At 51.2% G+C, this 26,817-nt stretch overlaps 8 protein-coding genes across 8 annotated transcripts; 4 read left to right on the top strand and 4 right to left on the bottom strand.

The window, feature by feature from the left end:
* Window positions 1-1,807: 1,807 nt before the first annotated feature.
* Window positions 1,808-2,749, top strand: PtrM4_066780 (DUF605 multi-domain protein; the record flags this gene model as incomplete). The annotated part of the gene is made up of 1 exon (XM_001933382.2): window positions 1,808-2,749. One exon carries the CDS (start codon window positions 1,808-1,810, stop codon window positions 2,747-2,749), a length of 942 nt encoding a protein of 313 aa, XP_001933417.1.
* Window positions 2,750-6,231: 3,482 nt separating this feature from the next.
* On the bottom strand, window positions 6,232-6,881 carry PtrM4_066770 (AcpS, Phosphopantetheinyl transferase (holo-ACP synthase); the record flags this gene model as incomplete). The annotated part of the gene is made up of 2 exons (XM_066105740.1): window positions 6,232-6,586; window positions 6,652-6,881. The coding sequence occupies 2 exons, from the start codon at window positions 6,879-6,881 to the stop codon at window positions 6,232-6,234; spliced, it is 585 nt and encodes a 194-aa protein (XP_065964367.1).
* Window positions 6,882-8,408: 1,527 nt separating this feature from the next.
* PtrM4_066760 (uncharacterized protein) lies at window positions 8,409-8,860 on the top strand (the record flags this gene model as incomplete). The annotated part of the gene is made up of 2 exons (XM_066105739.1): window positions 8,409-8,813; window positions 8,855-8,860. The coding sequence occupies 2 exons, from the start codon at window positions 8,409-8,411 to the stop codon at window positions 8,858-8,860; spliced, it is 411 nt and encodes a 136-aa protein (XP_065964366.1).
* Window positions 8,861-10,241: 1,381 nt separating this feature from the next.
* Window positions 10,242-11,590, bottom strand: PtrM4_066750 (TyrB, Aspartate-tyrosine-aromatic aminotransferase; the record flags this gene model as incomplete). The annotated part of the gene is made up of 3 exons (XM_001933379.2): window positions 10,242-11,186; window positions 11,235-11,366; window positions 11,420-11,590. 3 exons carry the CDS (start codon window positions 11,588-11,590, stop codon window positions 10,242-10,244), a joined length of 1,248 nt encoding a protein of 415 aa, XP_001933414.2.
* Window positions 11,591-13,196: 1,606 nt separating this feature from the next.
* PtrM4_066740 (DUF1421 multi-domain protein) lies at window positions 13,197-18,389 on the top strand (the record flags this gene model as incomplete). The annotated part of the gene is made up of 1 exon (XM_066105738.1): window positions 13,197-18,389. The coding sequence occupies one exon, from the start codon at window positions 13,197-13,199 to the stop codon at window positions 18,387-18,389; it is 5,193 nt and encodes a 1,730-aa protein (XP_065964365.1).
* A 236-nt stretch (window positions 18,390-18,625) lies between these two features.
* Window positions 18,626-18,772, bottom strand: PtrM4_066730 (uncharacterized protein; the record flags this gene model as incomplete). The annotated part of the gene is made up of 1 exon (XM_066105737.1): window positions 18,626-18,772. One exon carries the CDS (start codon window positions 18,770-18,772, stop codon window positions 18,626-18,628), a length of 147 nt encoding a protein of 48 aa, XP_065964364.1.
* A 1,641-nt stretch (window positions 18,773-20,413) lies between these two features.
* PtrM4_066720 (t-SNARE complex subunit, syntaxin) lies at window positions 20,414-21,598 on the bottom strand (the record flags this gene model as incomplete). Its single annotated transcript, XM_001933378.1, has 3 exons — window positions 20,414-20,654; window positions 20,706-21,427; window positions 21,482-21,598. 3 exons carry the CDS (start codon window positions 21,596-21,598, stop codon window positions 20,414-20,416), a joined length of 1,080 nt encoding a protein of 359 aa, XP_001933413.1.
* A 1,000-nt stretch (window positions 21,599-22,598) lies between these two features.
* PtrM4_066710 (TT-ORF1 multi-domain protein) lies at window positions 22,599-23,157 on the top strand (the record flags this gene model as incomplete). Its single annotated transcript, XM_001933377.2, has 2 exons — window positions 22,599-22,948; window positions 23,007-23,157. 2 exons carry the CDS (start codon window positions 22,599-22,601, stop codon window positions 23,155-23,157), a joined length of 501 nt encoding a protein of 166 aa, XP_001933412.2.
* Window positions 23,158-26,817: the final 3,660 nt, after the last annotated feature.

Here is a 26,817-nt window from a genome sequence, read left to right as displayed (position 1 = left end):
CTTAAATCAACGTCGTGGAGTATGTTGTACTCGGAAGGGCAAAACGCCGTGACTTACTGCCTGCACAACCAGCTTACACTACGAGTATATGTATGTTGAGTTCCGAATACGTTCACTTGCTTGAGTGGTGTCGAAGTTGTGTATTCGGACGATGTTTCTGCACTGATGTCGACACGTCTCTCATATACCTTGGACCTGTTAACCCGGACAGCTCTCGTGTTTGCGGCATGGTGATGTATCTACATAGGTTGTAGGTGAACTGAGGGTGATCATGCTTATCTTTTGAACATATGTTGTAGACACAGAAAGTGTGATTTGTGGCAGAAGGTGACAGAGAGCATGCTGGTACCTGCGCAGATGCTAGCACGTAAAAGGACATCACGTGTTCCCCCAAAGCGCACAAGTTATCAACCATGGAATTCACCGAACAACATAGTTTCCTTAGCACCACACGAATCAAGACGCCTTCCTATCAGGCCCTCTACTGCAGCTAAGATATCGGCGACGCGCTGGTAAATTGCTCAGAACATGGATTTCGTCATCAACATTGTGCAGTCCAGGCAGCCCAGGTGCCACGACATTCGTTGCATACTCTACGGCGCTCCACATCCAAGCCAAGCCATGGCAGCCTGTTTACTTTGACGGACGGCAACAAGAAGAATTGGTGATGGTCATATGCGGCTCTATTGATCTCATCTTGGGCTCGCTATTGTGGGAGGCTTCCGGTTGGCGAGTACGGGAAATTAAATGTGGAAACAAGGTCCTCCTGAATGGCTCGAATCGCTGGCTTCCTGCTGCAACATTGCGACAACGCACTGGGCTGGACCTTGCACTTATCGATACACTCTCTTGTTGTTGCACATTCTCAACAGGTCGTCATCGCAAGGATTGCGCAGACTCTGGCTCCAAACCTCCAACGGAAGCATGACAGCTGTCTTACGACTTGTCCTTGCATATCCACCGTCTCACCGACTCGAATTCACCATGCCGTCGGTGTGGTAAGGCTTTGGAAAATGTTCATGAGGCATGAACGCAGAAGCCCCTTTCTAAGTCATGCCAACTGGAGTATAGTGGCTTAGTGCAATGGCAAGGCTTGCCAAGCAGACTCATCTCGATTTTCCATCACCAACAGCAACGGCAGGTGTTGACATGTTCAAATTGTGTGCGCTGCCATGGAGTAGTGCTCAACACCAGCGGTCATCCCAACAAATGCATCACGGGCGCGTTTGTGGGAGTAGGACGCGCCCGAGGTGATGCCTGGTTTCAGCCGAAGAATTGTGCCGCCAATACCATACAGGCCAGAAGCAGGACAACCTCCATCGGCTACACCCCTGCTGTAATTTACGCTGTTTTCGTAGCATATCCGACATGACATGGCCAAAGTTACAGCCACTCGCGCAGCAGCAGCCCTGACGATCAGGCACCGCGCATGGCCGATTGGACCTCTCCGGACTCAGCCTGTTCAGTACCTTTCTGTTCGGGCCTAGCATGCTGTCCCGTGCCTGTCTGTCCAGCTAACCACGCCGTTTGGCACCATCCCGAACCAGCTTACGCTACGACGGCCATTAGTTCCATGGTGGGCGGGCTTCGAAGTGGGCCTGGGCTGCGTGGACCGGGATTCAGCCGTCTTATTTACTCGCGCATCCCCCAGGTCCCAAACTCTTTCCCTACCGCACAAAGCAGGACCTCGTACCTACGTTCATTCGCTGAATAACTTCACTCTTTCAGGTGTTCAGCAGACACTCTTTCGAATCGCTTTTCGAGACTCCCGCTTTGACCAGTATCCTATCGGTCCAACTCAGCAATAATGCAGCTTACCACCCTCCTTTCCACGTCGGCCATGGTCGCGACGACCTACGCATTGAGGACCGCCGTCACTCTCAATGCCATCGCCGACGCGAGCAAGCCCTACGTACGCGTCATCAACCGCTGCCCTTACGATGTTCACCTTTGGTCTGTCTTTAAAGGAGACGGGTGCCCTACGGATGGCATGGTGACACTCAAGACTGGCGGAACTTACACCGAGAACTACGCCGACAAGGCAGCGGACCTAGGTGACGGAGACAACCACACCGGTATCTCTATCAAGATCTCCAAGACGGAGGAGTGCAAGGGCAACGACATCACCCAATTGGAGTACTTCCAGGAGTTCACTGGTGCACTTGATTTCCAGATGAACTACTTTGACGTATCCTACGTCGACTGCCTGGGCGGGGACTGCCCAGCAAGAAATGATGGATACTACATCAATGTTGGTGACCAGCAGGGCAAGAACAAGGCCAGCAGCGACGGCAAATGGTGCCCTTGCCATGGATGCCATGACCAAGCTTCATGCGACGCCATCTCTTACGTTCTTCCCGACGACGTGCGGACCTTGACTTGCAACCACTTCCAGAACATCGATTTCTACATGTGCGGCGGAAACCCCCCCAGCGACGAAGACGACAGCCCTGCTCCTCCCAAGTCTTCTTCCAGCCCGGCCCCGAAACCTTCCAAGGCCAAGCCTACATCGACTCCCGTACCATCTTCCTCCAGCCCAACTCCCGAGGTGTATGCTGCCGATGCTACCCCATCTTCCTCGCCTTCACCTTCGCCCACCAGCGAACCCCCTACTACCACCCCGGCTCCGACCAGCGAGCCCCCCAAGATCACCAAGACCGAATTTGTCTACGTTACCGCATACGAGTACGTCAATGCGAAGAGGCACGCACACGACCACGCCCGTCGCCACCAACAGTTCCACGCATAAACTTGCCAAGTCACTTGTATATGACGATATTGGCCTTTACAGAAGTGGTTTTGTTACATTATTCTACCTGCCGATAATTCAGGATGCCTATCTCGCCATATACCCAGATAACAGAATTTGAAGAGGGATTGAGTGTTGATTCGACTCAAGTAATGCCAGGGGTAGACAGCGTCGCAGGTTCAATCTATTTATTCTTACCTTTCGATTTTCGACGCGCACCCTTGGTCATGCTTGATTTGACTGCTTGCATTACAAAGCCTTCGCCTCCTACACTCTTTTACTGTACTGCACCATGGGTGTATTGGGTCCTTGTAATTTTGCTTTCTTATCTTTTCCCTAACGAAGTCACGATACGGGATACCATCTTGGGTTTACTAGCCCTCCTTACCACGGCTAGCGGGATATACTTATTTCATTTCATTTGTTTCTTGGAGAGCTTGTCTCCCATCTCCTTTGTTCATGGACGTGGGGTAATTTGAAAAGAAGTCCTGGCTTGGTGTCTCTAGTATCTAGCTTGGAAATAGAAGCGTTCGCTATTATTCTACCCATCTCCATGCTAGCCTTGCGTGACATTCATCTAATTTCGGGTATGTGCGACTATGAGTGATTCATGTCGCACCACGCGTCGCCTTGGCCTTAGCGCATAGGTAGGGTATCGTGAGGTTGTGCAGATCTGTCAGAAGTAGACACTGTCTTCAAGCTGTCGCAAGCACGGCCGCAAACTTCTCCGCATGTCAATGTCAATGTCGACGTCTGAAACACATTGACTGCGCCTCCTCCTGGTGTATTTTTTGCCAATCGAACCCCGTGCGTGAATGCCAACCTTAGTGACACATATTATCGTCAGGGTTAAGACTTTATTGCACTGAGATATCACAGATCGTCGTATTGTTTTGTTCCACACGACCACCACGCTTGTACGAGTAAGTTAAGTCTGCCATCTCCTGATTATAATCTGCAAAAATCAAGTCCTGTCGCGAAATCCCTCCATGACCCAAGGTTTGCGCACACACCTGCACATGCAAACGCTTCTGTGGCCGACAGCGGCCCAGGGCATCTGAGGGGAACTTTTTGCGCACCGGCCACCGCAGGCCACGCAACCATGCCTTGTTTTCGTGCCACGGTTGGCAAAAAGCTGCATGGCGTCCGTCACCAAAAAGCAAAAAGATCGTTTTCCAAGTTCCAGGCTCTTTTTTCCCTCAATGTTGGCGATCTCGAACCAGCTTTCCCGCATGTTCATCTCCCATCTCGATGGGCTGCGTTGGTGTGTCACTTGTAGATTGATTTGCGCCGAGAGATGCCGGTGCCTTGCATGCATGCAAGCAACCCACGACGACGACCGTTGGGGACCCGTTTAAAAGACGCACCTTGCATCATCCAGGGCTCATGTTGGGCTCAACGGCACCCGTCCGTTGGAATTGCCGAACCAAACTTGTTTAGAACCCACCTCACAAAAACGACTCGTCTTAGCCTCTGTCCAACGTCCCCCACTCAGCGGTCTTGGGCGCAGGCACGAAAAAAAGGATTTGCAGGAATTTTCATGCTTCCTCGTATGTACATGCACCTTCATGCAGTAGTGTAGTGTTCCAGAACGCAAATGCTGAAAATTGGTGTTGTTCTTGCTCCACCAATTCATCGTCATTCTCGACTATACGATCCACTTGTTTTCACCTGCACCTGTATGTTCGGTCGATATCATCTCCAGCTACTTCGCTACATGTTCCGATATCGATTAGGTGCATCTATCGATAACACCATACGTCTTAGACGTCAATAACTGGGCCTCGATTACCCGTTGCCGTCCGAATACTCTGGGTACCTGGGACTTGAACCAATGGCACGAATATCTGAGGTAAAGAGAACTGATGGTTTAGTGGGACCATGGGATTCTAGACTTCGTGATTGCTCCTTGTGGCATCGTTGGGGTGGGTTCCCGGGGCAAAGTTACAGATGCCGATGGCATTATGACATATGCCCACTCAACAAAGAGTGGAAAAACAGAGGGCTGGTGGCGGGGTTTCTCGAAGGAAAACTCTGGCCATGTTGTTCCTTGCGACGATGACAGCGTCCGGCATTAAACGTCGCTCTGCTAACAGGGTACCTGCAGCTTGTAACGAAAACAAATCCTCTCTAGCAGTACGATACAGTCTCGCCTTGGCTTTGAGGACTACACCGACCCGAAGAACTTTGCACATGTCAGCCTGCTTTCGGATCATCCACTCATGGCTCCGTACCCCTGCACCCAACCACCTCAACATCTTACTTCATCTCACATCTCTGCCTTTGAAGCAGTCCAACATGGCTTTGACGTCATCATACGTCGCTCTTGGGGGCGTCAACAGATTCTCACTGCCAGCAAAAAGCATCAATATGTTGGTCATGGGTTGGATATGCGAATTTTCTGCATGTACATCTGCAGTATGCAGGTGATGATAGTTGTGGTACCAGTGAGCTAGATGACATTAAGATCACGAGATATATGGCATGTGAAAGACTTGGATGCGGTAGAACAATTCTGCGACAATCGCCTGATCGGTATCCAGACTGTTGTACTTTGGACCAAAGAGCCAAACTCTGAGCATAGTTTCCATGCACTCAACGCCCTAATTTCAAGTGAATTTCGGCAATGTAGTCCAAGTTGAATGGGATTATCGGTACAGCGTTGCGTTACCATATGAAACACTGGGTCGAACAAAAGTCTCTAACCATGCTCATGATTAGAGATTGATTAGCGACTGTAGTACTGTGTTGGTAGACTATATCTTAGTATGCAGCGATGATGAAAACGGCTCTAGTGCTGCAATCTTAGACATGCGACTTTTACGATGCTGGTTACGTCAGCTCGATATGCCACGAGTATCTTAGTTTTTGTATGACTAGGTGAATGGTTGACGAGGGATCATCCTGAACAAAGCAAGGTAATTGTTTCTCTATGTATTGACTCTGTGTTTACGTCATAGTGTTGGGCAATATTGAAGTCTCAACTAGGAAGTTGTCTAGCTGATGATGACTAAAACCTATACTAACATCGCGCTGCCATCTGTAGTTATTAAGTAATAGTCATCAGCACGATTGTTCGACAAGGTGTAAGCACCATACAGTATATGCCTTGTGAAAGCCCAAATATGAATGTCTACGAAGTTTGTACAAAAAAAGCACTTTAGGGATCGGGTCGCTGTGATAGAAAACTGGTAATGCGGGATCAGCGTCGGACCAAGTCCACCAATCATTTCACCAACGAGTAAACAAACTGATATCTAAGATTCCCTTATTTCGTTCATCACCTCAATTGGAGAGAATAAAGAGTGCTTAGGAATGCTACGAACCTGTAAGAAGTAATCAGCGCGTTTATCTGCCTCGTAGCATCAACGTAATAGTGATACAACTTCATGACTCTAATGCCTTCTCGGTCCAACTGACGCTATATCTTCTTATTCCTCAGCTCTCTTCTCCTTCCAACTCGTTGCCATACATTTCCTTCCTCAACCCTTTGCAAACGCCACAATAGCAACAGCAGTCGCATAATCCCCATCATGACTGATACTAATCTCGCAAAGCTGTCCATTAAGCTCATTAATATCAGCCAGCGGCTTCGAATTTTCTGCCACCTCTCCAATGCCCTCATCTACCGTACCAACCCCCCTAGATTCAACCAAGTCCGCCTCAGGTTCCGCGCCAGCCGTATATACTTCATCGAGTATCAAGCCCTGAGGTCGACCAGATTTATATCTGTCACGTTCGTTTGCTGTCACGGGTAGAATCATGACATGTTGGAAGCCTCGGGATTTAGGATCTAGATGAGTGCATGCTTTGCGACAAGCTTCCTTTGCGGCGAACCTTTTAGGTCTGGTAAGCTTGCGCGAAGAGATGAGATGAACAGGTAAACAGCGCATGATGCATACCTGCCTGCAAGAAACTGAGACACTCTTTCTATACTGTTGAAAGGAGCTCCGCTTCCGAAGCGCTGCCAAAAGTACCGGCGCTCATGTTCCGTCAATAGTTTTCTCAGAAGGCGCCGCAGAGGTCGTTGTGGTTCGCCATTACTGGGTTGTGTGATGAACTTTCGTATCCTGGGAACATAGCAGATGTCGGTGCCTACTTTGAAGGGAATTGGGAATGGTCGCAATGGCATGGTGGCGATCGAGACAAAATGTCAATTATTGGGGGGAAAGATGCCGAGGTCACGCTTGGCAGGCTCTATCCACATGCAGATAATGAGGGGCGCACTTGGCGGGCTGAAATCCGAAGCAAAAAAGAAGAAGCCAGCAGAGAAGCAATCAATGTCAGGCTGCTAAATTACGCAAAAAAAGACGACGTTGGCCAGATTCGAACTGACGCTCCCGAAGGAACAAGATTTCTAGTCTTGCGCGATAACCACTCCGCCACAACGCCATATGATTTGATGAAAGATGTAAAAATAAAATACAATATATACATATTTACAAAATCATCACATCTGACCACGTGGGTTCAGCGTTCCAAGGAACCTACCTCAAGCGAACCGAACATGAGTGCCGGATATGCACAACTACGCGGGTATTAAGCCGATGCGCCTTGATCGCTTCGAGATATTCCTTAAACCCGAAGGAGTACCTAGCGTTCTATCTATTGGCCGTCTTTAGAGACACAGTCGAAGCCGGTACACGGGCTTCCACCCAACACGTGATGTCACACATGATCCTTCGCATCCATCGCTCTTCATCATCAAAGAGAAACAACTCCACCCACACTCCTACAAAAAAGCGCACACACCCGGCCCCGCTCTCCCCAATCCTCAGGCTGCACAACACACTCACATACATCCCGACAGCCCACCGGACGGACTCCGAAGTGCCGAATAAGGCGCTCGCTCAGTCAGCCTCATCACGCCAACCTCCCATTCGCCCGTGATCCGTGATCAGCACACACCCACATACATCTTACATACAGCACAAAACAACCCGAACGCCGCAACGCCGCAAAGTCTTTGCTGACCTAGAGGGCCACGCCAACGCCGCCCCTTTTGCATGCGAATCCCGTAACGCCGGGTTGTGGTAGCGGGAAGGCTTGCTTGTTCGATGGCTTGCCTGGGAGCCCTGAGCAAAGAGGCCTGAGGGCAAGCCTTATCCAAGGGTGCGAGGTGCGATAGACCTAAAATGGGTGTGGCGATGCAGGGTTGTGGTGTTGCGGTTGGTTCGGGGCTTGCTTGTCTTGTCGGGGGTCGGCGTTGAGATAGGAGGAAGGTTGCACGAAGGAGTCGGGATTTAAGGAGCTGGAAATGGGAAAGCTGACTGTTTAGAGGCGTGGCTAGGAGACTAGTTTGTGTGCGTGGATTGGTAAGATATAGTAGGTATGTCACTGCCGAGACGTGCATGCGGGGAATGGCGTATCTATGTTCAAGAGTAGGTGGTTTCCCTCTATTTCTGTCATCTACTTTTTTTTCCTTCGCGTTCATGTCGTACAATTTTCTTTGGAAATCGAATACACACCTCGAATCGAAATGACACATCCAACCTCACCACGTCTGCCCGGCGTACCGATACTGATGCCATCTGCATCTGGACCGGAGTACTCCCGATGGCGGCGGGGCGTACAATTTGTCCTGGAATCGAAAGGAACGTGGAAATACTGCGACGGCTCTCTTCCCATGCCCATGCCCAAGACACGAAGAAGCTCCAGCATGTCAACCAAAAAGACAAAAGACACACAACCCAGCCTTCTGGAAGAGCGCCGAGCATGGGTCCGGCAAGACCGCGAAGTCAAACTCGACATCTTCCTCTCCCTCGCCGAAGAAGTAATGCAAGACGTATTCGAAGTCGGACCTCCTTTACCACCCACAAACCACTCTGCGCAACAACTCCTCGAAGCCCTTGATGCGCGCTTCGCCGTCTTCAACTTTGAATCCTACCACCACGCCTTCTGCCACTTCCTCAACCTACACATCGACCAATACGACAGCATGCAGGAATTCAACCAGGAATTCAAAACCGTTCTCGAGGACCTGCTCGACTACGGCCACCCGCTCACCAACGCCCAAGCCTGCAGCGCCTACTTTTCCAAACTACGCTGCACGCAGAATCCATGGGTAGCGCAGAAACTAGAAGAATGGGGTAGTTATAGCAGCAGAGATAGTGGTAAAGAACAATCGGAAAATGAACCAAACATCTACGACCTCATGCAAGAGTCTCCACCATGGTCCTGCGTCCGCCCGCTAGCAACAAAGTCATCGCAAACCTTCCACACTCAACAGCGGCGGCAGCAGAGGCGACGGAGTCCGATACCAAAGCCGGAAGGATCGGAAGAAGAACAATATTCCTCACCCAACACATCCCGTTCCTCCAGCCCCTCAAACAGCGGCTCCACACCACCACCCACCCACTCGTCGTCCATATCAACCCTACCATCAGCGACGTCCTCGCGGCCCCTCTCAAACAACACGACTCACTCCCAGGAAATTACTGTTTACGCATCGAAAAGCACGGGTGGCGGTGTGGAGTTGGATGCAAAGGCTTTACATGCTGCGTTGGAGAAACTTTCGTCTGCTTCTTACACTACCACCACTGCGCTACCTCGACCTTCTGCCGTTACGACTAAACCACAACAACAGCAACAGCAACAACTAAAATCCGAATCCATAACACCACCATGGCTAGCACCACTAAACCGTCCTCTACCCCCCTTACCACCGCCTTCGCCCCCACCACCAGTAAAAGGAGGAGAGATACTAGAAGATGTCTTCCGACCAATTCCAAGTGCAGTATCACAACCTGATGGTAGACCACACACTGCGGACCCTTATACCACACACGCAGCCTCGGGCTCGGGCTCGTTAATCTCAGTACCGGTTCTTATATCTACGTCGTCGCTTATGCGGGATACGAGTACTATTATCAGTACCAGTGCGACAGCAGGTACCAGTGGCGCAAACGTTAGCACTAGTACCAGCACAAACAGTAGTGATCTACAACTTCCCCTCCAAGGGGCGGTGATTACTCCATCTCCGTCTCCACCACCACCACCTTCTCGACCAGCCTTCTCCACATCAATTTCTACGCCACCACCACGGGTAACGGACAGAGTAAATATACATTCACACCACAAAGCGGGGAGTTTAGATTTCCACGTCCCGCGGCGGGGGCGTGATGGTGATAGTGGGGTTGGTGCTGGTGTTATTCCTACTAGGATGACTACAGGGCTAAGTGGGAATAGTAGTGGATTTACTCCCAAGATGAAGAGTAGAGGGTGGACTATATCACGGTTTACGCTTCGTTGAGAACTGTCGCTGGCTATTGTTGTAGCTTTTATATTAGTAAATATCATACATAGTTTGGAACAAAGATTGTTGTTGCAGAGAAATGTCTAATGCAATTGATTTGGTCTATAGTAGCTTCCTTCTCCAAGTTCTACTCAACCCACCAGTAGTCGTGAAATCATTCATGCATATGCCAGCTTGGAGCTCGCTTGTTCCCTGTCGAGACCGTCTCTTGATAGTCTTTCCAGCCATTCAAATCACCTACTGGGTCTCTCTAACAACCTTGTCGACAGCCTTGGCAAAGTAGTCGATGTTGTGAGTGTTGAGACCAGCCATAGAGATACGACCGTTCTTGGTCATGTAAACGTGCGAGTCTTCGCGGATCTTGAGTACCTGCTGCTCAGTCAAGCCAGTGAAGCTGAACATGCCAATTTGTTCGGTGATGTGGTTCCATGTGCCTGGGGTGCCCATGTCCTCGAGTTTGCTGCGGAGGGCCTTGCGCATCTCCTTTATACGACCGGACATTGTGCGGAGGTTCTCCTCCCACTCAGCGAAGAGCTTTGGGTCGTTGAGGACGGTCGAGGCGATGCGGGCGCCGTAGGCAGGGGGGTTTGAGATCTCGGAGCGCTGGAGGATGGCGAGCTGCGAGGCGATGCGCTTGACGGTGGACTCGGCATCAGACGAGGGGGATGTGACAAAGTGGAAGCAGCCGGCACGCTCGCCGTACAGACCAAAGTTCTTTGCGTATGACTGAGCGATGCACATCTCGAAACCTTGCTCGACAAAGTAGCGGATGGACCAGGCATCAGTAGCAAGGTCGCCAGACGCGAAACCCTGGTATGCCGTGTCGAAGAAGGGGAAGTGCTTCTTCGACTTGATCACACTAGCAATCTTCTTCCATTGCTCCTGTGTAGCATCGACACCGGTGGGGTTATGGGCGCAAGCGTGCAACACGATGATGCTGCCCTCAGTCGCGCTCTCGAGGGCACCAATCATGCCATCAAAGTCGAGACCCTTTGTCTTCTTGGAGAAGTAGGGGTATGTCTTGTGTTGGAGACCGACGTTGGAGAAGATCTGGAAGTGGTTCGCCCATGTTGGGTCGGAGAAGTAGGCGGTACGTTCACTCTGTGTCTTGTAGAACTTTGCGAGGAAGAGAGCGCCCAAGTGCACGGCACCGGTGCCGGAGATGGTCTGCAAGCTAGTGACCTGCGTGGTGTGAGCTCAAGTCATGACGTGGTGGAGTGATGTGCCCACCCGCTTCTCCTTGATCGCGGGGCTGTCGGCGCCCAACACCAGCTTCTGGGAGGCGGTTGTGAACTCAGGAAGACCGGCGATGGGCAGGTACTCGTGGTTGAGGTTGGGGTCGTTGCGTAGGCGGTCGTCGGCCTGGGTGATAGTTAGTCAGGTGCTCTACAGCTTTGTGGATGCTGATGGCTCACCATCTTGACGACGGGTAAGACCCAGGGCTTTGCGTTGTCGTCTCTGTAGGCGCCAATGCCTAGGTCGACCTTCTTGGGGTCTTCATCGCGGCGGAAGGCAGCCATCAAGCCGAAGAGCGGGTCTTCGGGGGCCTGGGGGACGACATTGGCGTCGAAAGCGGTGGCAGCCATTGGTTCAATGTGAGAGGATATCTGAGTAAGGCGGGATTGTGAACAAGTTTGTTGTGAAGGAGAAGAAGAAGCAGAAGAAATAGAGGAGCTAGAGAGCTTGGGAATAGCTGAGTCTGGCATGATGGCGGCGTATGCTTCACCCACGCCGCCAGCTGCGTTTCACCGGCCGAGGGGCAGCTTGGAACCTTGTAAGCCGCTTCCGCACACGCTAACCCCGCAGTATCGACTTGGATTGGCCCGAGACAAGATGCGGAGAGACGGGGAGGCCGGGTCGAGACAACAGAACTAGCAATCCAAACCGTAACGACTGCACCGGTCAGCTCTTATACCAGCTTCATGTTCCGGACATCTGCTCAGGGTCTTGTGAGCAAGCCGAGGCACATGCCCCGATGATGTCAGCCACACACTGCTAGTACCGCTTCTCACATGCCGCCCGCAACATCAATATCATGTCCGTCATACACAGTCAACTAATTTGGTTTGAGTTGCGACGGTAGACGGTCCGTTGTGGGTCGCGTCCCTGCACACTTAGGTAGGTAAGTTGTAACATAGAAAACCAAACACGCCAAGAAGGCGCTAGTTGGCGCATAGGCTATGACGCTACTCGGTATACAGATAGCACTATACTACACATTCCGACAGTCCCATTCAGTTTCTTACGCCAGACCCCAGGGTGGGACCAGTCGCCAAACAAAACATCCGTCATCTACTTAACAACACTTATACTAGGATAAGTTAGCTTATTGTCCAGGTAAAATGTAATCGTAAGAAAGACTTTGAAAGTTATTTCAACTCACATAAAGAGTGCACCAATGCCCTTCATGTCCATCTAGATCCTTCTCAGTGGTACAAGCTGCATGACCCCAATGCGCTTTTGTACCTGGACCGCAGCGGTCCACAAACCGTTCTTCATAGGTGCTCCGCTTGTCGCATTCGGAGCATAAGGCTTTAACTGAGAAAGTGTCGGATCGTGAGTATCGGTAGAGACGTCGGCTGCTGGACACTTCGGCCCGACTTCGGCCCACCTTGCGCAGAGCTTAGGTATACCTTCGTAGCACCTATGTTCGTAGATATCAATTAGAACCACCGAACAGAATGCATTCCTAGTTATCGTTATTTCCCTTTACGCACTTAGTGCAAAGCCAACCAACACTGATCAGTGATTGCTTGAGGCGATCACAGACAGCAAGGAAGAAGAGACAGACCGCATCTTTGACAGCCTCCCTAACGCACGACGTTATACTCCTGAGAGAAGATTCTGTGCTAAGAACAGAGCGAGGCAGAGATAACGCATAGCGATCAAAACCTCCCTCTAAGCTGCTAATCCAGGCCGAAGCTCGATTACAGCGCGTCAGCAACGCACAAAGACACACTGTTGAAATCCCGACGCGAGAAGTCTTGGGACGACTACAGCACGTCAGCAGCGCAGAGCGACAGACTATTGATATCCCGACGCGAGAAGTCTCGGGACGACTATAGTGCGTCAGCAACGCGTAGCGATTCCGTACGAGCGTCCCCGGACGATCCTATCACGTACAACCACAAGCGCTGGAACCGACCAACCAGCTAGACAAGACAAGGCAACGCGTCAATATACACCGGCACGATGGCAGGCAGCCAGAGCAACTCTGGCGATACAGACGCTGATGTTCAAGAGCAACTACTCAACTATCCATCCGAACGCAATACAAGCAAGCGCGCAGAAACTATATCCCCAGGAGCGAAGTTTACTGCTGAACACCTTATGCGACACTGTCCATACACAGTCACGTTTGACTATATCAACCCATCTCTCTGGGGTGTACCCGCACCAGAGGATGCAGACGAGACGCACGCAACAACCTGGGTCGCGAAGGCTATCCACGACTACCATGTAGGAATGGAATGGGATGAGAGACTATACTTCGACTACCAATGGGACTTTGAAGGATGGACACGAGAGCTATTCCAGAAGGTTGAGCGCACTACGCTAAGATCTCTGAAGACTGTGCTCCGGTATAGGGGAGTCTATACAGGCAAATTTCGGGCTAGAGTAGCTGATTCCCTCTTCAACTTACTAGGAGGAGAAAACGCTCCCGAATGGGACCCTGCAGAGTTCAAGGCCGAGAAGTTTGACGAACGTTCTGAGGCGTACCAGCGTCAGCAGAACGCACATCTAGCAGCCCCTATAGATAGACAAGCGCAGCAGCCACTGCAACAGACGCAGCCACTGGAACCGCTACAGCCGCAGCCACAACGTCCGTCACAGGGCGAGCAGTATAGAGTGAGACAAGGCGTTCGAAGCCACCCGCAATATCAAGAGCTACAACAACCGCCCTACGCGATCAATGCCTATGCAGGACCACAGCCTCGACAAACGGAGCAGGCTATGCAACCACAACAATGGTACCCGCAGACACAGACACGACCCCCAGCGACCGCATACCGCGAGGTGACACCTTTCCCTCAGCAACCTACAAACCGAGTACCTGACAGACCCCTTGGCCTACCACATGACCCGTACAAGACGCTACCGCCGCGATGGTCTCGCAACGATCGGCTCGAAGCCAATACGATCACGCAGTTCTCTAAGCTATGGGACAATAGCAACAAGTATACAGGGAATGCGTACGATCTCCTAGACGATAAGATTAAGATCTTCTTCAGCATCTGCTGGCAGGTAGATATCCAGGAGGAGCAGTTTCACGCAGTGTTTCCCCGTATCCTTACCGGGCGTGCAGAGACGTTCTACATACAGGTTGTAGAGAGAGATGATAGCTTTGCTGATGCGTACATGGCAATCAAAAACCACTTCGACCATGACGTCCATCACCAGCACTACTACACAGACTGGACGACTACAACCTTCGCTCGCACCCGCGCAGAGAACCCTGATAAGGGACTACACGAGGTTCTGCAGATCCTGCTTGACAAGCTGCAGCTATGCCAGCGTGCCCTTGGCAAGAACTTTGAGGGTGAGGATGCCCTCCGCACTACGGTCATCAATGCCTGCCGAGGAGTACCAGAACTTGAGATGGCACTGTTCAAGCCAGCCACAATCTGTGAAGGACTCTTCTCAGATCTACGATCCGCAGTGGAAACACACCTAGCACGGCAACACACCGCCCAGTTGGTCACAGAAGATCAATACTACCTAGACCGCCGATACAACGGCAATGGAAGGATCCGAGGTGGATCTCGAGGTGGAGGAGGATTCAGAGGCGGATCCAGAGGAGCATACCGAGGAGGCGAGCAGCGCGACGACAACGGACGAGGATTCAAGCCACGTTGGAGGAAGAAATGCTTTGTTTGCCGGAAGGAAGGATGCTGGTCTACCAACCACACAGATAAAGAGCGCAAAGATGCCCGTGCGCAGTTCTTCTCTACGCTATACTTTACAGGTGCACAGCCCCCTGAGGACTTCTCCGTACATCTTGCAGAATACGAAGGGATCGAGCACACCAGCCAGTACAATCAGAGAGGCTGGAGAGAGGAGGAAGACTGCGAGGATGACGAGGATGACGACGTCGCGGAAGCACATTCTGAACACCAGTTCTTCAAGGAGCAATGCCTTGCAGACCAGGCGTTCTTGCATCATATCTCGGGCGACGACATATACAGCCGAGACGCGCCGTCAGCACCAGCATCGCAGTTCCTGCTTGAGGACCGCTACACACGATCTGTGTACCAAGGAATCCTACCAGATACAGGCGCTGCAAACGTATCCACGGTCGGCAAGGAGCAATACCTCGCACTTACGAGAGAAGATCCGACGGTTAAGTTAGACACATCTACAGCAGGGAAAGCGTCTATTAAATTCGGAAAAGGCGAGGCTACAGCGTCGATTGGCACCGTGCAGGTCTCTACGGAGATCGGAAAAATCAACTTCGAAGTGCTCGAGGCGCCTACGCCGTTCTTGCTATGCCTTGCAGACATGGACCGCTTAAAGGTATACTTCAACAATACGACAGACGAGCTGGTTCAGGATGACGTACACATCCCGGTGATTCGCAAATGGGGACATCCTTGGTTCCATCTAAACAAGAGAGAGAGAGCAACTATGTTCCTAACGGAGACAGAATTGCGACGGCTCCATCGACGGTTTGGACACCCAGCTGTTACGCGACTAGTCAAACTCTTAAAGGATGCTGGCCATAACGACTTCGAAGAAAGAACCCTAGAAGAAGTCACTAAGTTCTGCCACCACTGCCAGCTCCACAGCTCCGCGCCGCGCCGATTCAAATTCACTCTTAAGGATGATCACCACTTCAACTATGAGATCCTGGTGGACGTAATGTACCTAAGCAACAAACCTGTACTGCATGTGGTCGATTCCTCAACAGCGTTTCAAGGCGCGAGGTTCCTCAGCGCTATCTCAGCTAAAGAAACATGGCAAGCACTGCGGATACTATGGATCGACACCTACCAGGGACCACCCGACATCATCACGCATGATGCAGGTACTAACTTCGCGAGCGCAGAGTTCCGCGCAGAAGCAAAGATCATGGGAGTCACATGCAAGCAAGTACCTACGGAGGCGCACTGGTCTATCGGCAAAACTGAGAGGTACCATGCCCCTCTACGCCGGGCATGGGACATACTCCATGCAGAACTCACTGACACTATGTCCGACGACGCGATTCTCCAGATGGCTGTGAAGGCTGTTAACGATACTGCTGGCCCTGATGGACTAGTCCCGACGTTACTAGTCTTTGGAGCGTACCCACGAATGACTGCAGAGTCACCGCCATCACCATCAATGGTCAAACGCAGCGAGGCTATTCAAAAGGCGACGAAAGCCCTGCGCAAGCTCACTGCAGAGCGCCAAGTTGCAGACGCCTTGAACACCCGCAATGGACCAGCCACTGCAGACATGCTCGCGCTCCCACTCCAGAGCGAAGTCTTAGTATGGAGAGAGAGTGATGGCTGGAATGGCCCGTACAAGATCGCCAGTACAGATGGCCACAACATCACTGTCGACATGGTTAATGGTCCAGCGACATTCAGATCAACTGTCGTTAAGCCATACTACAGACCAGACCACCTGTGGAGCGACCCTGATGCGCCACACGCGCCGAATGAGCCGAATGAGCCGCACGAGCCGATAGCAGTACCTCCGGCAGCGCAACCACGTAGAAGAGGCCGCCCTCCAGGGTCAAAGAACAAGCGGAAGGCGCACGCGTACATCACCAAGAAGGAGCAGGACGATCTTGAGCTAGCTATCAAGCTACGGAACGATGGCGTGATCACAACCTCAGGCGCCCCCTTTGAAGCGTCTGATGACCAAGAGATCAGCGACCTAGTAGGTCGTGGAGTCTTCAAGTTTGAGCAATACGACGAGAGGCTACACAGCAAGATCCGGATCTTTAAGTCACGCCTAGTACGTGAGGTCAAGGGAAAGACAACTAAGCCTTATGAGAAATCCCGTCTGGTTATCCAAGGCTACCAAGACTATGGCAAGGAGGCTATCTTAACGCAGTCGCCAACCATCCAGCGATGTAGCCAGCGCCTGATTATGTCGCTGGCGCCTGGGCTAGTACAAAGCGGCATGAGCGTTGAGCTACGTGATATTACGCAGGCATACCCACAGGCTCAGACAACACTGAAGAGGACGATACTCGCACACCTCCCTACCGAGCTGGTACATCGATATCCAGAAGGCACGATACTCCACGTGATCAAGCCACTATATGGGATCGCGGAGGCAGGAGTCCACTGGTGGACAACATATCACGGACACCACTGCAAGGAACTAGATATGTCAACATCTACGTACGACCCATGCCTGTTGATCACGAACAGCGACGACGCAGACGTCTTCGGCATCGTCGGTATGCAGACAGACGACACCCTCATGCTCGGAACGACCGCGTTCTTATCACGCGAAGAGAAAAAGATCCAGAAGGCGCAGTTTAGATCAAAACCAAAGGCTATGCTGACACCAGAGGTGCAGTTAGACTTTAATGGATGTACACTTACGATGGACGCCAGCAGAGTCTTAATCCTCAGGCAGAAAGGACAAGGAGGAAGGATCAGGCTTGTTGATATTAGGGCACCCGACCGCGCGCAACAGTACACCGAGCAACGCGCCCGCGGAGCGTACATCGCATCAACATGCCAACCAGAGGCATCATTTGATCTGTCCGTAGCTGCTCAAGCGCAGCAACCATCAGACGAGGACATTAAGGCACTCAACAAGCGCCTGAAATGGCAGATGGAGAATCTCACTCGTGGCCTACGCTACGTCACTGTCAACCTTACGGAGGCTAAGTTGATAGTCTTTGTAGACGGCTCCTTTGCCAACAACAAGGACCTCAGCTCACAGCTAGGCTTTGTCCTCATGCTCGTCAACGAGTCCATTGGCGCCAACACCTTCACAATACAAGGCAACGTGATCCACTACAGCTCTACAAAGTGCAAGCGCATCACACGGAGCGTACTGGCCTCAGAGATCTACGGCATGGTCAACGGCTTTGACATAGGCATCGCGGTTGCAACCACGCTAAGGATAGTTACAGAACGACTTGGACTACCTGCAATTCCCTTGGTTATCTGTACAGACTCGTACTCCTTGTACGAGTGCCTAGTAAAGCTTGGGACAACGAAGGAGAAGCGCCTCATGATCGATATTATGGCGCTGCGCCAATCATATGAGCGTCGCGAGATCACGGAGATCCGCTGGATCAATGGCGAAGACAATCCTGCAGACGCCTTCACGAAGGCATCGCCAAACCGCGCTCTTGAACGCTTTATTGACGGCAATAAGCTGACAGTCCGAGTAGATGGATGGGTGCAGAGGCCAACAAGCTTTGATGTTTAATGCTATACACTGTCACTACCGATACAAGCAGAGTTACTAGCTATCCAGAAAGAAAAGACTTCCAGTGTCGGATCGTGAGTATCGGTAGAGACGTCGGCTGCTGGACACTTCGGCCCGACTTCGGCCCACCTTGCGCAAGAGCTTAGGTATACCTTCGTAGCACCTATGTTCGTAGATATCAATTAGAACCACCGAACAGAATGCATTCCTAGTTATCGTTATTTCCCTTTACGCACTTAGTGCAAAGCCAACCAACAGAAAGGTTGATATCCGCCCGCCGTCCAACATGTTAGAGTGCTCCTAACTGTTTTGCGTAGGTGTTGGGCGTGGGCGAGCGACACGGTAAAAAGGGTAAGAAGCAAGGTAGCTGTAGAAGCCTTCATGATAGCGGTTTGTAGGAATTGGTGCGAGGTGGGAGATGGTAGGTCTAACGTGCCTGTCTTGGAAAGGTAAACTGGTACGTTAACCACCTTGCACAAAAGACAGCTGCCAAAGCCTCTTTAAGTATGACACATAAGAACATGTACGTAAGGGCCAAGAGTCACACCAAGCACCGGTAGGCGAAAATGACACTCGTGTGGCACGAAGTAAGCCCTAGCAGGAAAGCCGACACGAAGTGATGATCTACCATGGACATCCTCATGTCATCAAAACTATAAGTAGTCAAGCTCTCCTACAGTGGACATCTTGAATAGAATCTCTTACTATTGTTCCATGTGGTGTTGGGGCGATTCCTGTTGTCCATCTTAGCAAAGACCTTCCATTTGTACCAAGGTATATCGTTAAAGTGCCTGAATTCCGGACTTCCGGACCTACCCGATCTTTTCGTCATCAGAAAACACGGGACATGGACTTACTGTGTCTTGGAGATCTTTGCCGTGTACTTCTAGCTCCCTTGCTCTGTTTCGACATTCTTCTTACGTTGGAAAGAAAGCCGACTTTTGAGGGTCAAGCTTAAGCGGTTTGGATTTGTACCTTTCCGGCAATGGAACCCGGAGTGACGCTCGCGGAGTTATGTAGGCGATTGATCCCTCCCGGTACTTACTCCAGAAGAGGTAAGGAGGGAGGATCAGAGGTGCTTCCAACAGGAGGTAGAATCTGGCCAATGGTTTTCTGTAGGAGTTGGGAGGTACGGTTTTCCCTTGGTTGAGCTTGTCCAGTGTAAAACCCAAATTTGGTGTGTATCCGCACTCGCTTCGGCGAAAAGCGTCTTCATCTTCGCCATAACAACTGAAGATAATCTCGGTTATAAGCACGGGGCCATGGCACCTTTGAAAAAGTCCAGTAATCAGGAACATCATCTAGCGCTAGGTATCTTACGTCTTTGATCACAGTCTAGGCGAGGTGGAGGCAGTATCCAATTGCGAGGCGCCGTCAGTAGTGCGAGGGAAAGGGAGTGTGCCTTCCCGTAGTATGTATATCCGACGAATTTATTTGGCTTTCGCAATCTTTGTCTCTACGTGGAGGACATAGTTCTGCTCTTCAATTCCTCGTATCTCGATAGCTGCGCGCAAAACATGGTACAACATGATGCGGTAGTCTATCTCAATCCTCTCTTCTGATATTCCGAGGCTATATTCTCGGTCCGACGCCTGGAGGATTATGTGTTTCGCGGCTTATCAGACAAAGTAGAGTCCGACGCCTCCGCTCCGGAGCTTCCGAGCTGCGATGAGCTCTCTACAGGCGGAATGTGTCTGTTAAACTTTCTACGTGATTGTATCTACTTGGAGTTTGTTGACCTCTTCTTTATCTTTTATATCTTCAAGCCGCGGCCTATGTCTGACGTCGTTGGTGTGGCATTATCAGGGGAGCTGTGGTAGTCCCTGCCACCTAAATATCATACTATTACGTCTTTTTTGTTGCTTAGGCGATGTGAATGGATTATGTCATACCCACATGTCAGACATTTCTGCTTGCGGGCATATGTCCACTCAACATGTAGCGGTTACTAACGGACGTGTTCGCGACTTCTTCACATATTCACATGTTGGGTATCCACTCATAACACAGGCCCACGCCTGAAGCTAAATAAACAAATCCCACAAAATGAGAGTGCCACAGAAGACAGTCGTGGCCCAGAAGACCTTTTGCGCTGTACTGCCTCTCTCCGTCGCCCGCTTGAGCTCCTTGTTTCCGCTTCCGACATTCTCCGTCGTATTGAGTGAGTCCTCGACTAGCTGATCAATGTGGGCAGCCTGTATGCTGAGGTTGGTTGCGAGAGTTGATTGCAGTTCGGCAATCTCTGTGAGCGACTTCTCGGTTTGGCTGTACGCGGTTAGTATGCGTCAAGGGAGGTTGTATAGTAGTGGTACGTACCGGACTTTGTCGAGTTGGTCCTCGTACTGCTTGAGCATGTCCTGGTTTTCCTGCGCAAATAGCTGGAGTTGCTCTGGGTCGAGCTGGTTCTCAATCACCGCGCTCGACTCGTCCTGTGTGTATGTCGACTTGGCCCGATAATCTGCAGACTCGCCTCCGACACTACTGCCACCGTTCATACCGCTGTAATCGGCTGCTCCTGGTCCTGTAGTTCTCGTCTTATACAGAACACTTTTGCTCTTTTCAACCTCGCGCATGAGCCTGATCTCCATCATGGCGCTCTGGAAGCGGCCACATTGCTCGAGCTGGTTCTGCAACGACCATATTATGCTCTCCCGATGCGCTTTGATAGTATTCGCCTTGGTCTCTTCAATCTCCTCCTCGACACTCTTCGCTGTGATTGCCCCGCCTGCTGCCCACCGTCCCAAGGCACCCAGCCCTTGTTTCGCCCGCTTCTTCAGCGCAAGTTGCTTCTCTGTCGCCTGTCGTGCCTGTTCGGCGATTCCAAGTCGCTTGATAGCATCATTCAACTGGTTTATCGATAGCTTTGCTTGGGCGTCGATTTCGTTACGTTGCGCGTCGGTGAGGTATGCTGAATCATGGTCGGCCGACGTGGACGAGGTACTTGTTGTGTACTTTTTCCGGCGGGGAGGCGGTGCAGTAGAGAGATAGCTCTGCCGTATGTACCTAAGGTCTGTGTGCAGTTTTGCAATGTGCGTGCGCTGTATCAATTAGTTGTTGTTGACCAGAATCCTGCAGCGCGCAACGTGTCCTACAATACGATATGCTTCTTTCACAAAGTCATCCAAGGCTTCGACCCGAAACACGTGAGGCTTAATAGGACGCGCATCATGCTTTGCTAGCACCTGGTTGAATGCGGGCGTAATGTCCATTGTGTACGTGTGTCGTCAGCTTGTGAATGACGATGCTCCCCGCGGGAATGCCATGCTGGAGTTTCGCTTCCCAACCGGCCAATGACGCACTTTGGTCCGACCACATCGATACCCCACCGACTTGTTGTCTACCACCTTGTCCTTCCGACCCGAATGTAATGCTACTCGATGTAGCCATTATGACTAGAAGGCCCCTCCAAGATATGCATATCCCAGCCAAGTAGACGCTACCATCAGCTGCAACACGCTCAAGGCATTCGGCTATCTGGACGAATGAATACGCGTCATTCCTTCTCTGCTTAGCTCAGGAATACCTCTCCTTCTTACACGTGTTCCACTGGCCCAAAAAGAACGTGACGATGGTGCCATATCATGCACACCATCTAAGCAAGAGCCATCTGGGGCTGACTCTCCAGCATTCCGACAAGGCTATCCCTACACACCCGATTGGACACCTCATATTCGGCAACCGCGAGTGCATCCGCGAAGTCGGGAACTCATGACCTTGCGCCCGGAACGCCTAATACTACTACCGTCTTCATGTCAGACATATCCTGAGCTTCAAAGCCAATCCACTTTGACCACAAGACACACCTTACATCGGACTTACAACAGGCGTGTCTCCTTGGTCAGGAAGCCCCTTGGTATACTGCACAGTCATTGGTGCTACACAGCACCGGTCCCAAGGTCAGCTTATACTCAGGCAACCAATGGTTGTTTATCAGCCGCACAGTGACCATGAATAGACTCTATGCTAGCCTCGCTTGATCTGTACAGCCACATTTGTCCGTTGTTTGTGTTGCATGAGAAGTGAATAACTCACGTTTCTATGCTTCGTTCCTGCTCTTGATGTTCTGAGTGGCGCCATAACCAACACTTTTCGCCCCTTCTTGACCATATAGCCCCCATTTCCTTCTTCTCCTCTCTCTCTTTCTCTCTCTTTCTTCACTGTCTCATTACCCACCCTCTTCTTCACAAGACCAAACACAACTCCACCAAAATGCGTTACACGACCACCATCTTCGCTGTCTTCGCTGCCGCCGCCATGGCCGCGCCTGCTTCCCTCAACGTCCGCGGTGACGAGATCTGTACCCCAGTATCCTACACAATCTCCGACTACACCCTCACCACCTCGCCCATCTCCGGCACCGTCGACTTCACCTTCCAGTCTTCCTTCTCCGTCGGTACTCTCGATGACCCAGTGCAGTCCGGTGCTCACTGCGGCGCATCCGGCGCCTCAGTCCCCAACTCCAACGAGTGCCAGGTTGCCAACCGTCATCTCCTGTTTGACCTTCGTGGACCCCAGGAGCAGGCTTACTACCAGATTACTCATACTTGGTCTTGCAACGGGTAAGCCTTTCTGCATTTAATTATCACCATGTCTTCAGCTTTAACTGACGTACCACAGGAGCACTTGGATGTCTGGCAACGCTGTCAGGATCGACCCGCTCAACTGCCATACCGAGGGTGAAAGCCGTGTTTGCACTGGTGGTCCTCAGACTTTTGCGCCTCAGAACGTACGCAAGATTTGCTCTACGCCTACTTGCCCGACGGCTTGAGGTGATACCTGCGGTCCGCAAGGATGCTTCCGAGTAGAGTTTCTTCTCCTTGAGTGCGGTGATTTGCATGCAGTGATATGTGCATAAAAGTAGTATAGCGAAGGCTCTGTTATTAGCTAGATACTAGGAATATCTAAATCAAGCGAATGATGAATGAATAAACGATATGATTACTCACTGTCCACTATCTCGAATGTAAGGCTTACATTATGTATCCTGGTGGCGGACCCAGTATTGTGATACGATGACGTGACCAGTACCGTTCAGTTCCTCTAGGTGTGGAGCCAGCACTCTACACAAATGTAGGCACACTGGGTACGTACCATGGTTACCTCGACTAGGAAGAGTGAAAACATGTTGAACACAAATGAGTTGTACCTTGGTTAGGACTAAGATTTTTCTTTCCTTCGTATCTTCTTGTCTATATATCTAGACACAGATTCCCACACAAGCTCCAACACTCATCTACAACACTCTCAAGCCAAGAAGATATTCTGGAAGATCTACCAGGTTTGCGATACACGCATTCTCCTACACCAAACTGAAAATCCACACCCAACACCTCCCACTTCTCCGCCAAACATGTCACCATCCTCAAAACCCTCACTCTTCTCCCCTCCCACCGCGCCCTCCTCCTCACTTACCCCACCCGCACCCTAGCGCGCTGGCTCTACAAATCTGCGCCGCCCTACTCCGCTCCTCTCTTCAACCTCCGCCCCTCTCCACAAACCTACTCATCTCCCCCACCAAAACGCATACGCATCCTTTGTATCTCCGACACACACAACGCACAACCCGCCAACCTACCCGCCGCGGATATCCTGAAACAAGCTGGCGATCTGACTGTGAATGGGACGTTAGAGGAAGTAAAAGAGCAAGTGGAGTGGTTGAGGGGGTTGGAGGGGTATAAGGGGGGTAAGATTATTGTTGGTGGGCATCATGATTGGTGGTTAGATGAGGAAGGAAGAGATAAAGAGGAGACTATTGATAAATATGGTGAGGGAGACGTTGGGTGTAGCAAGGGAAAAGACGGAGACGCTATGAACTGGGACACCATAACTTACCTCTCCCCGTCATCTCCAACCACGACAGTTACAATTCACAACCGCAGCCTACAAATCTATGATAGTCCTCTAACGCCCAAGTACGGCAACTGGGCTTTCCAATATGCACCTACAACAAACCCTTGGACCGATATCCCGCGCTCCACCGACATTCTGATAACCCACGGTCCCGCAAAAGGTCACCTAGATGCCGCTCCTCCGAACCCTACTTTCTTAGACGGTTGCGCGCATCTACAGAGCGCGTTGTGGCGTATGGGACCATGCTTGCATATGTGCGGGCATGTTCATGCCGCGAGGGGAGTCGACGAGGGGGATTGGGGTTGGTTGAGGTGGGGGTATGATAGAGTTTGTCGTGGGAGAGGAGGGGTAGGTATGATAGTTCGGATGGTGATGGTCTGGATGGCATTGTGGGTGTGGTGGGCACTTGGTGGGAGGAGGGAGAGTGAGATTGTGAGTGTGAATGCTGCTGTTGTTGGGGAAGGGAAGGGGGGGTTAGGATTGGTGGAGGAGAGGGTGGGTGTTCTTGTTGAGGTTTGAGGGGTGGGATTGGGTGGATGATGGGAGATGGAAACTGGCGAGGCGTTTGATGGACGAGAATATAGGGCCAGTAGCAGCTCCATGGCTCCATCTGTCATGTCCTGAAATTCACGATTCTTTGCGCCTACAAACACCCGTTCTCGTCCATTATTGCCATATGACTTCTCATGGGCTTTACGAGTCAATATTGCCATGACTAGGTTGGCGACTTGCTCGTAAAAAACGGCTGAAAAATACGATATGCTACCTGCAGGCGCATGGGAGCCGTTTGACAGTTGAGACGTGTAGGGGTGTCCTGGTCGTCCTAATCCCCGACCTAGCTCTTACGACCCTTTCTTTTTTCTGCAAATGCCTAATGATCGAGCCGAGGCAGCGATATCTCAAGCGTTCATGAATCGAACACTCGTTCCTTTTGCGGGTAGTGCATTTACCGCACTCTAATATTAACCCTGGTGTAGTTCTGCGTGTTACAGATGTGTGCTCGCCCACGATATTTTCCAAGCGAGAGTAAGCTGCGACAATGTATATGATACGGTACGCGCAAAAGCAAGGACGATGGTATATACCCGGCACATACAAGCTTTGCAAAAGCAAGATATTTCCGCGATGATATGATCGACTTGCGGCGGCGGGTTGGACCGCATCGCACCGCACTACACGATCGAATGTACAACCCCGACCGAGCCTTGAGGTTACGGCCGTGAAACCCAAGAAACATACCTATACCAGATGGCGCTTGGGCATTGCAAGCGCAAGCGATCAATGGAAGAATAGAAGAGCCCCCACGTGAGCATGCATGAAGCTGTACTGGGTGCCTGAAACACAAGGCACTACGTTACCTTGTTCTTGACCAGGCTGCAACTGTCGGGTCTTCTGGAAGTCGACAAGAAGAAACCCATTTCCAAAGTTTCAGCAATACGTCAAGCTCCATTAACCTACGCCTCTGCCTTTAAGCGCAGACATGGTAGCTGATCCTTGAGTCCCGGCAAGACGAAAAGTGGGGATAGAACCTTCGTGTTCATGCGCGCCACCAAGCTCCACAGAACAAGGTGTCTCGGTGGTCGCGATACAGATCGTGTTTCGAGGGTAAAAATGCACCAAACAATGACGGTAGACAGAGCCGGTGTGGTGGGTCTGACAGCAAACACAGAGAATAAGTCGCGTCCAGTCTGACGCTGACGTGAACTAAGGATCGTAATAGTTCGTAGTTTTTTGTCTTGCATAAGAAGATAATGACATGGATGAAATGAAGCAAAAGCAGAGTATAGGAGAAAGGGTATAGCATGAATTTCATTCATGACCGTGCCCGGCGCAACGGTAACGGTAGAGGACCCGACGGCAAGGAAGTGTATTTGAGATGCGAGTGGTTTCGAAACGTTGAAGCGGATTTCATGCGGTCCACATGCCTACAGTGACTTCATTCACCTGTACAACTTCCAATAGCGCATCTCACAAAGGTTTTTTACGCCTCCAGCTCCGGACTGCTTCGGCTACTCCTGCCCGGTATTGAGTTGTGCTTTGGGCAATCGGAACGACGAGATTCTTGATATCATCTATCACACGCTGGCCTTTACTTTAACTGGCAAGATGCCGTGTTGGATTTATCCGTCGCGGCGGAAGTCTCGTTGCGATATGACCGGATCTGTCGGTGTCAGCAAGTCCTTTCCTGATACGATGGCCAAGCGACAAGAACGGGCATCCCCGTAGTGAGCAAGTCAAACCGATGCCGCAGCGGTGGCTAGACTAATCGATCGGCAAGAGCAATATTCCAGACTTCGTGTTCGCTGCTACAACGGCACTCATGTCTGAGTTTGTTGTGCGGCGTGCCTCTGTGATGCAGAACATCACGGGTCGTATTGCATCACACACGGCTCCTGGATAGACCAAAAATAGCAGTAGCACAGGCAGCCTCACCTGCGATTTTTGGGCAAGCGGGCAAGCAACAGGTGAAACGTTAGAGCGTCGATGGGGAACTACTGGCATCGACCTTGGCCAGACTAGGAGATATGAAGGTTGCTACCAGGCGAACTGACGACACGATGGCAGAGGATGCCAATGA

The sequence above is a fragment of the Pyrenophora tritici-repentis genome, chromosome 2, assembly GCF_003171515.1.
Source record: "Pyrenophora tritici-repentis strain M4 chromosome 2, whole genome shotgun sequence".
Classification (NCBI taxonomy): Eukaryota; Fungi; Ascomycota; class Dothideomycetes; order Pleosporales; family Pleosporaceae; genus Pyrenophora; species Pyrenophora tritici-repentis.
The sequence above is the reverse complement of the archived record's forward strand: the minus strand, read 5'-3'. Positions and strand labels throughout refer to the sequence as shown.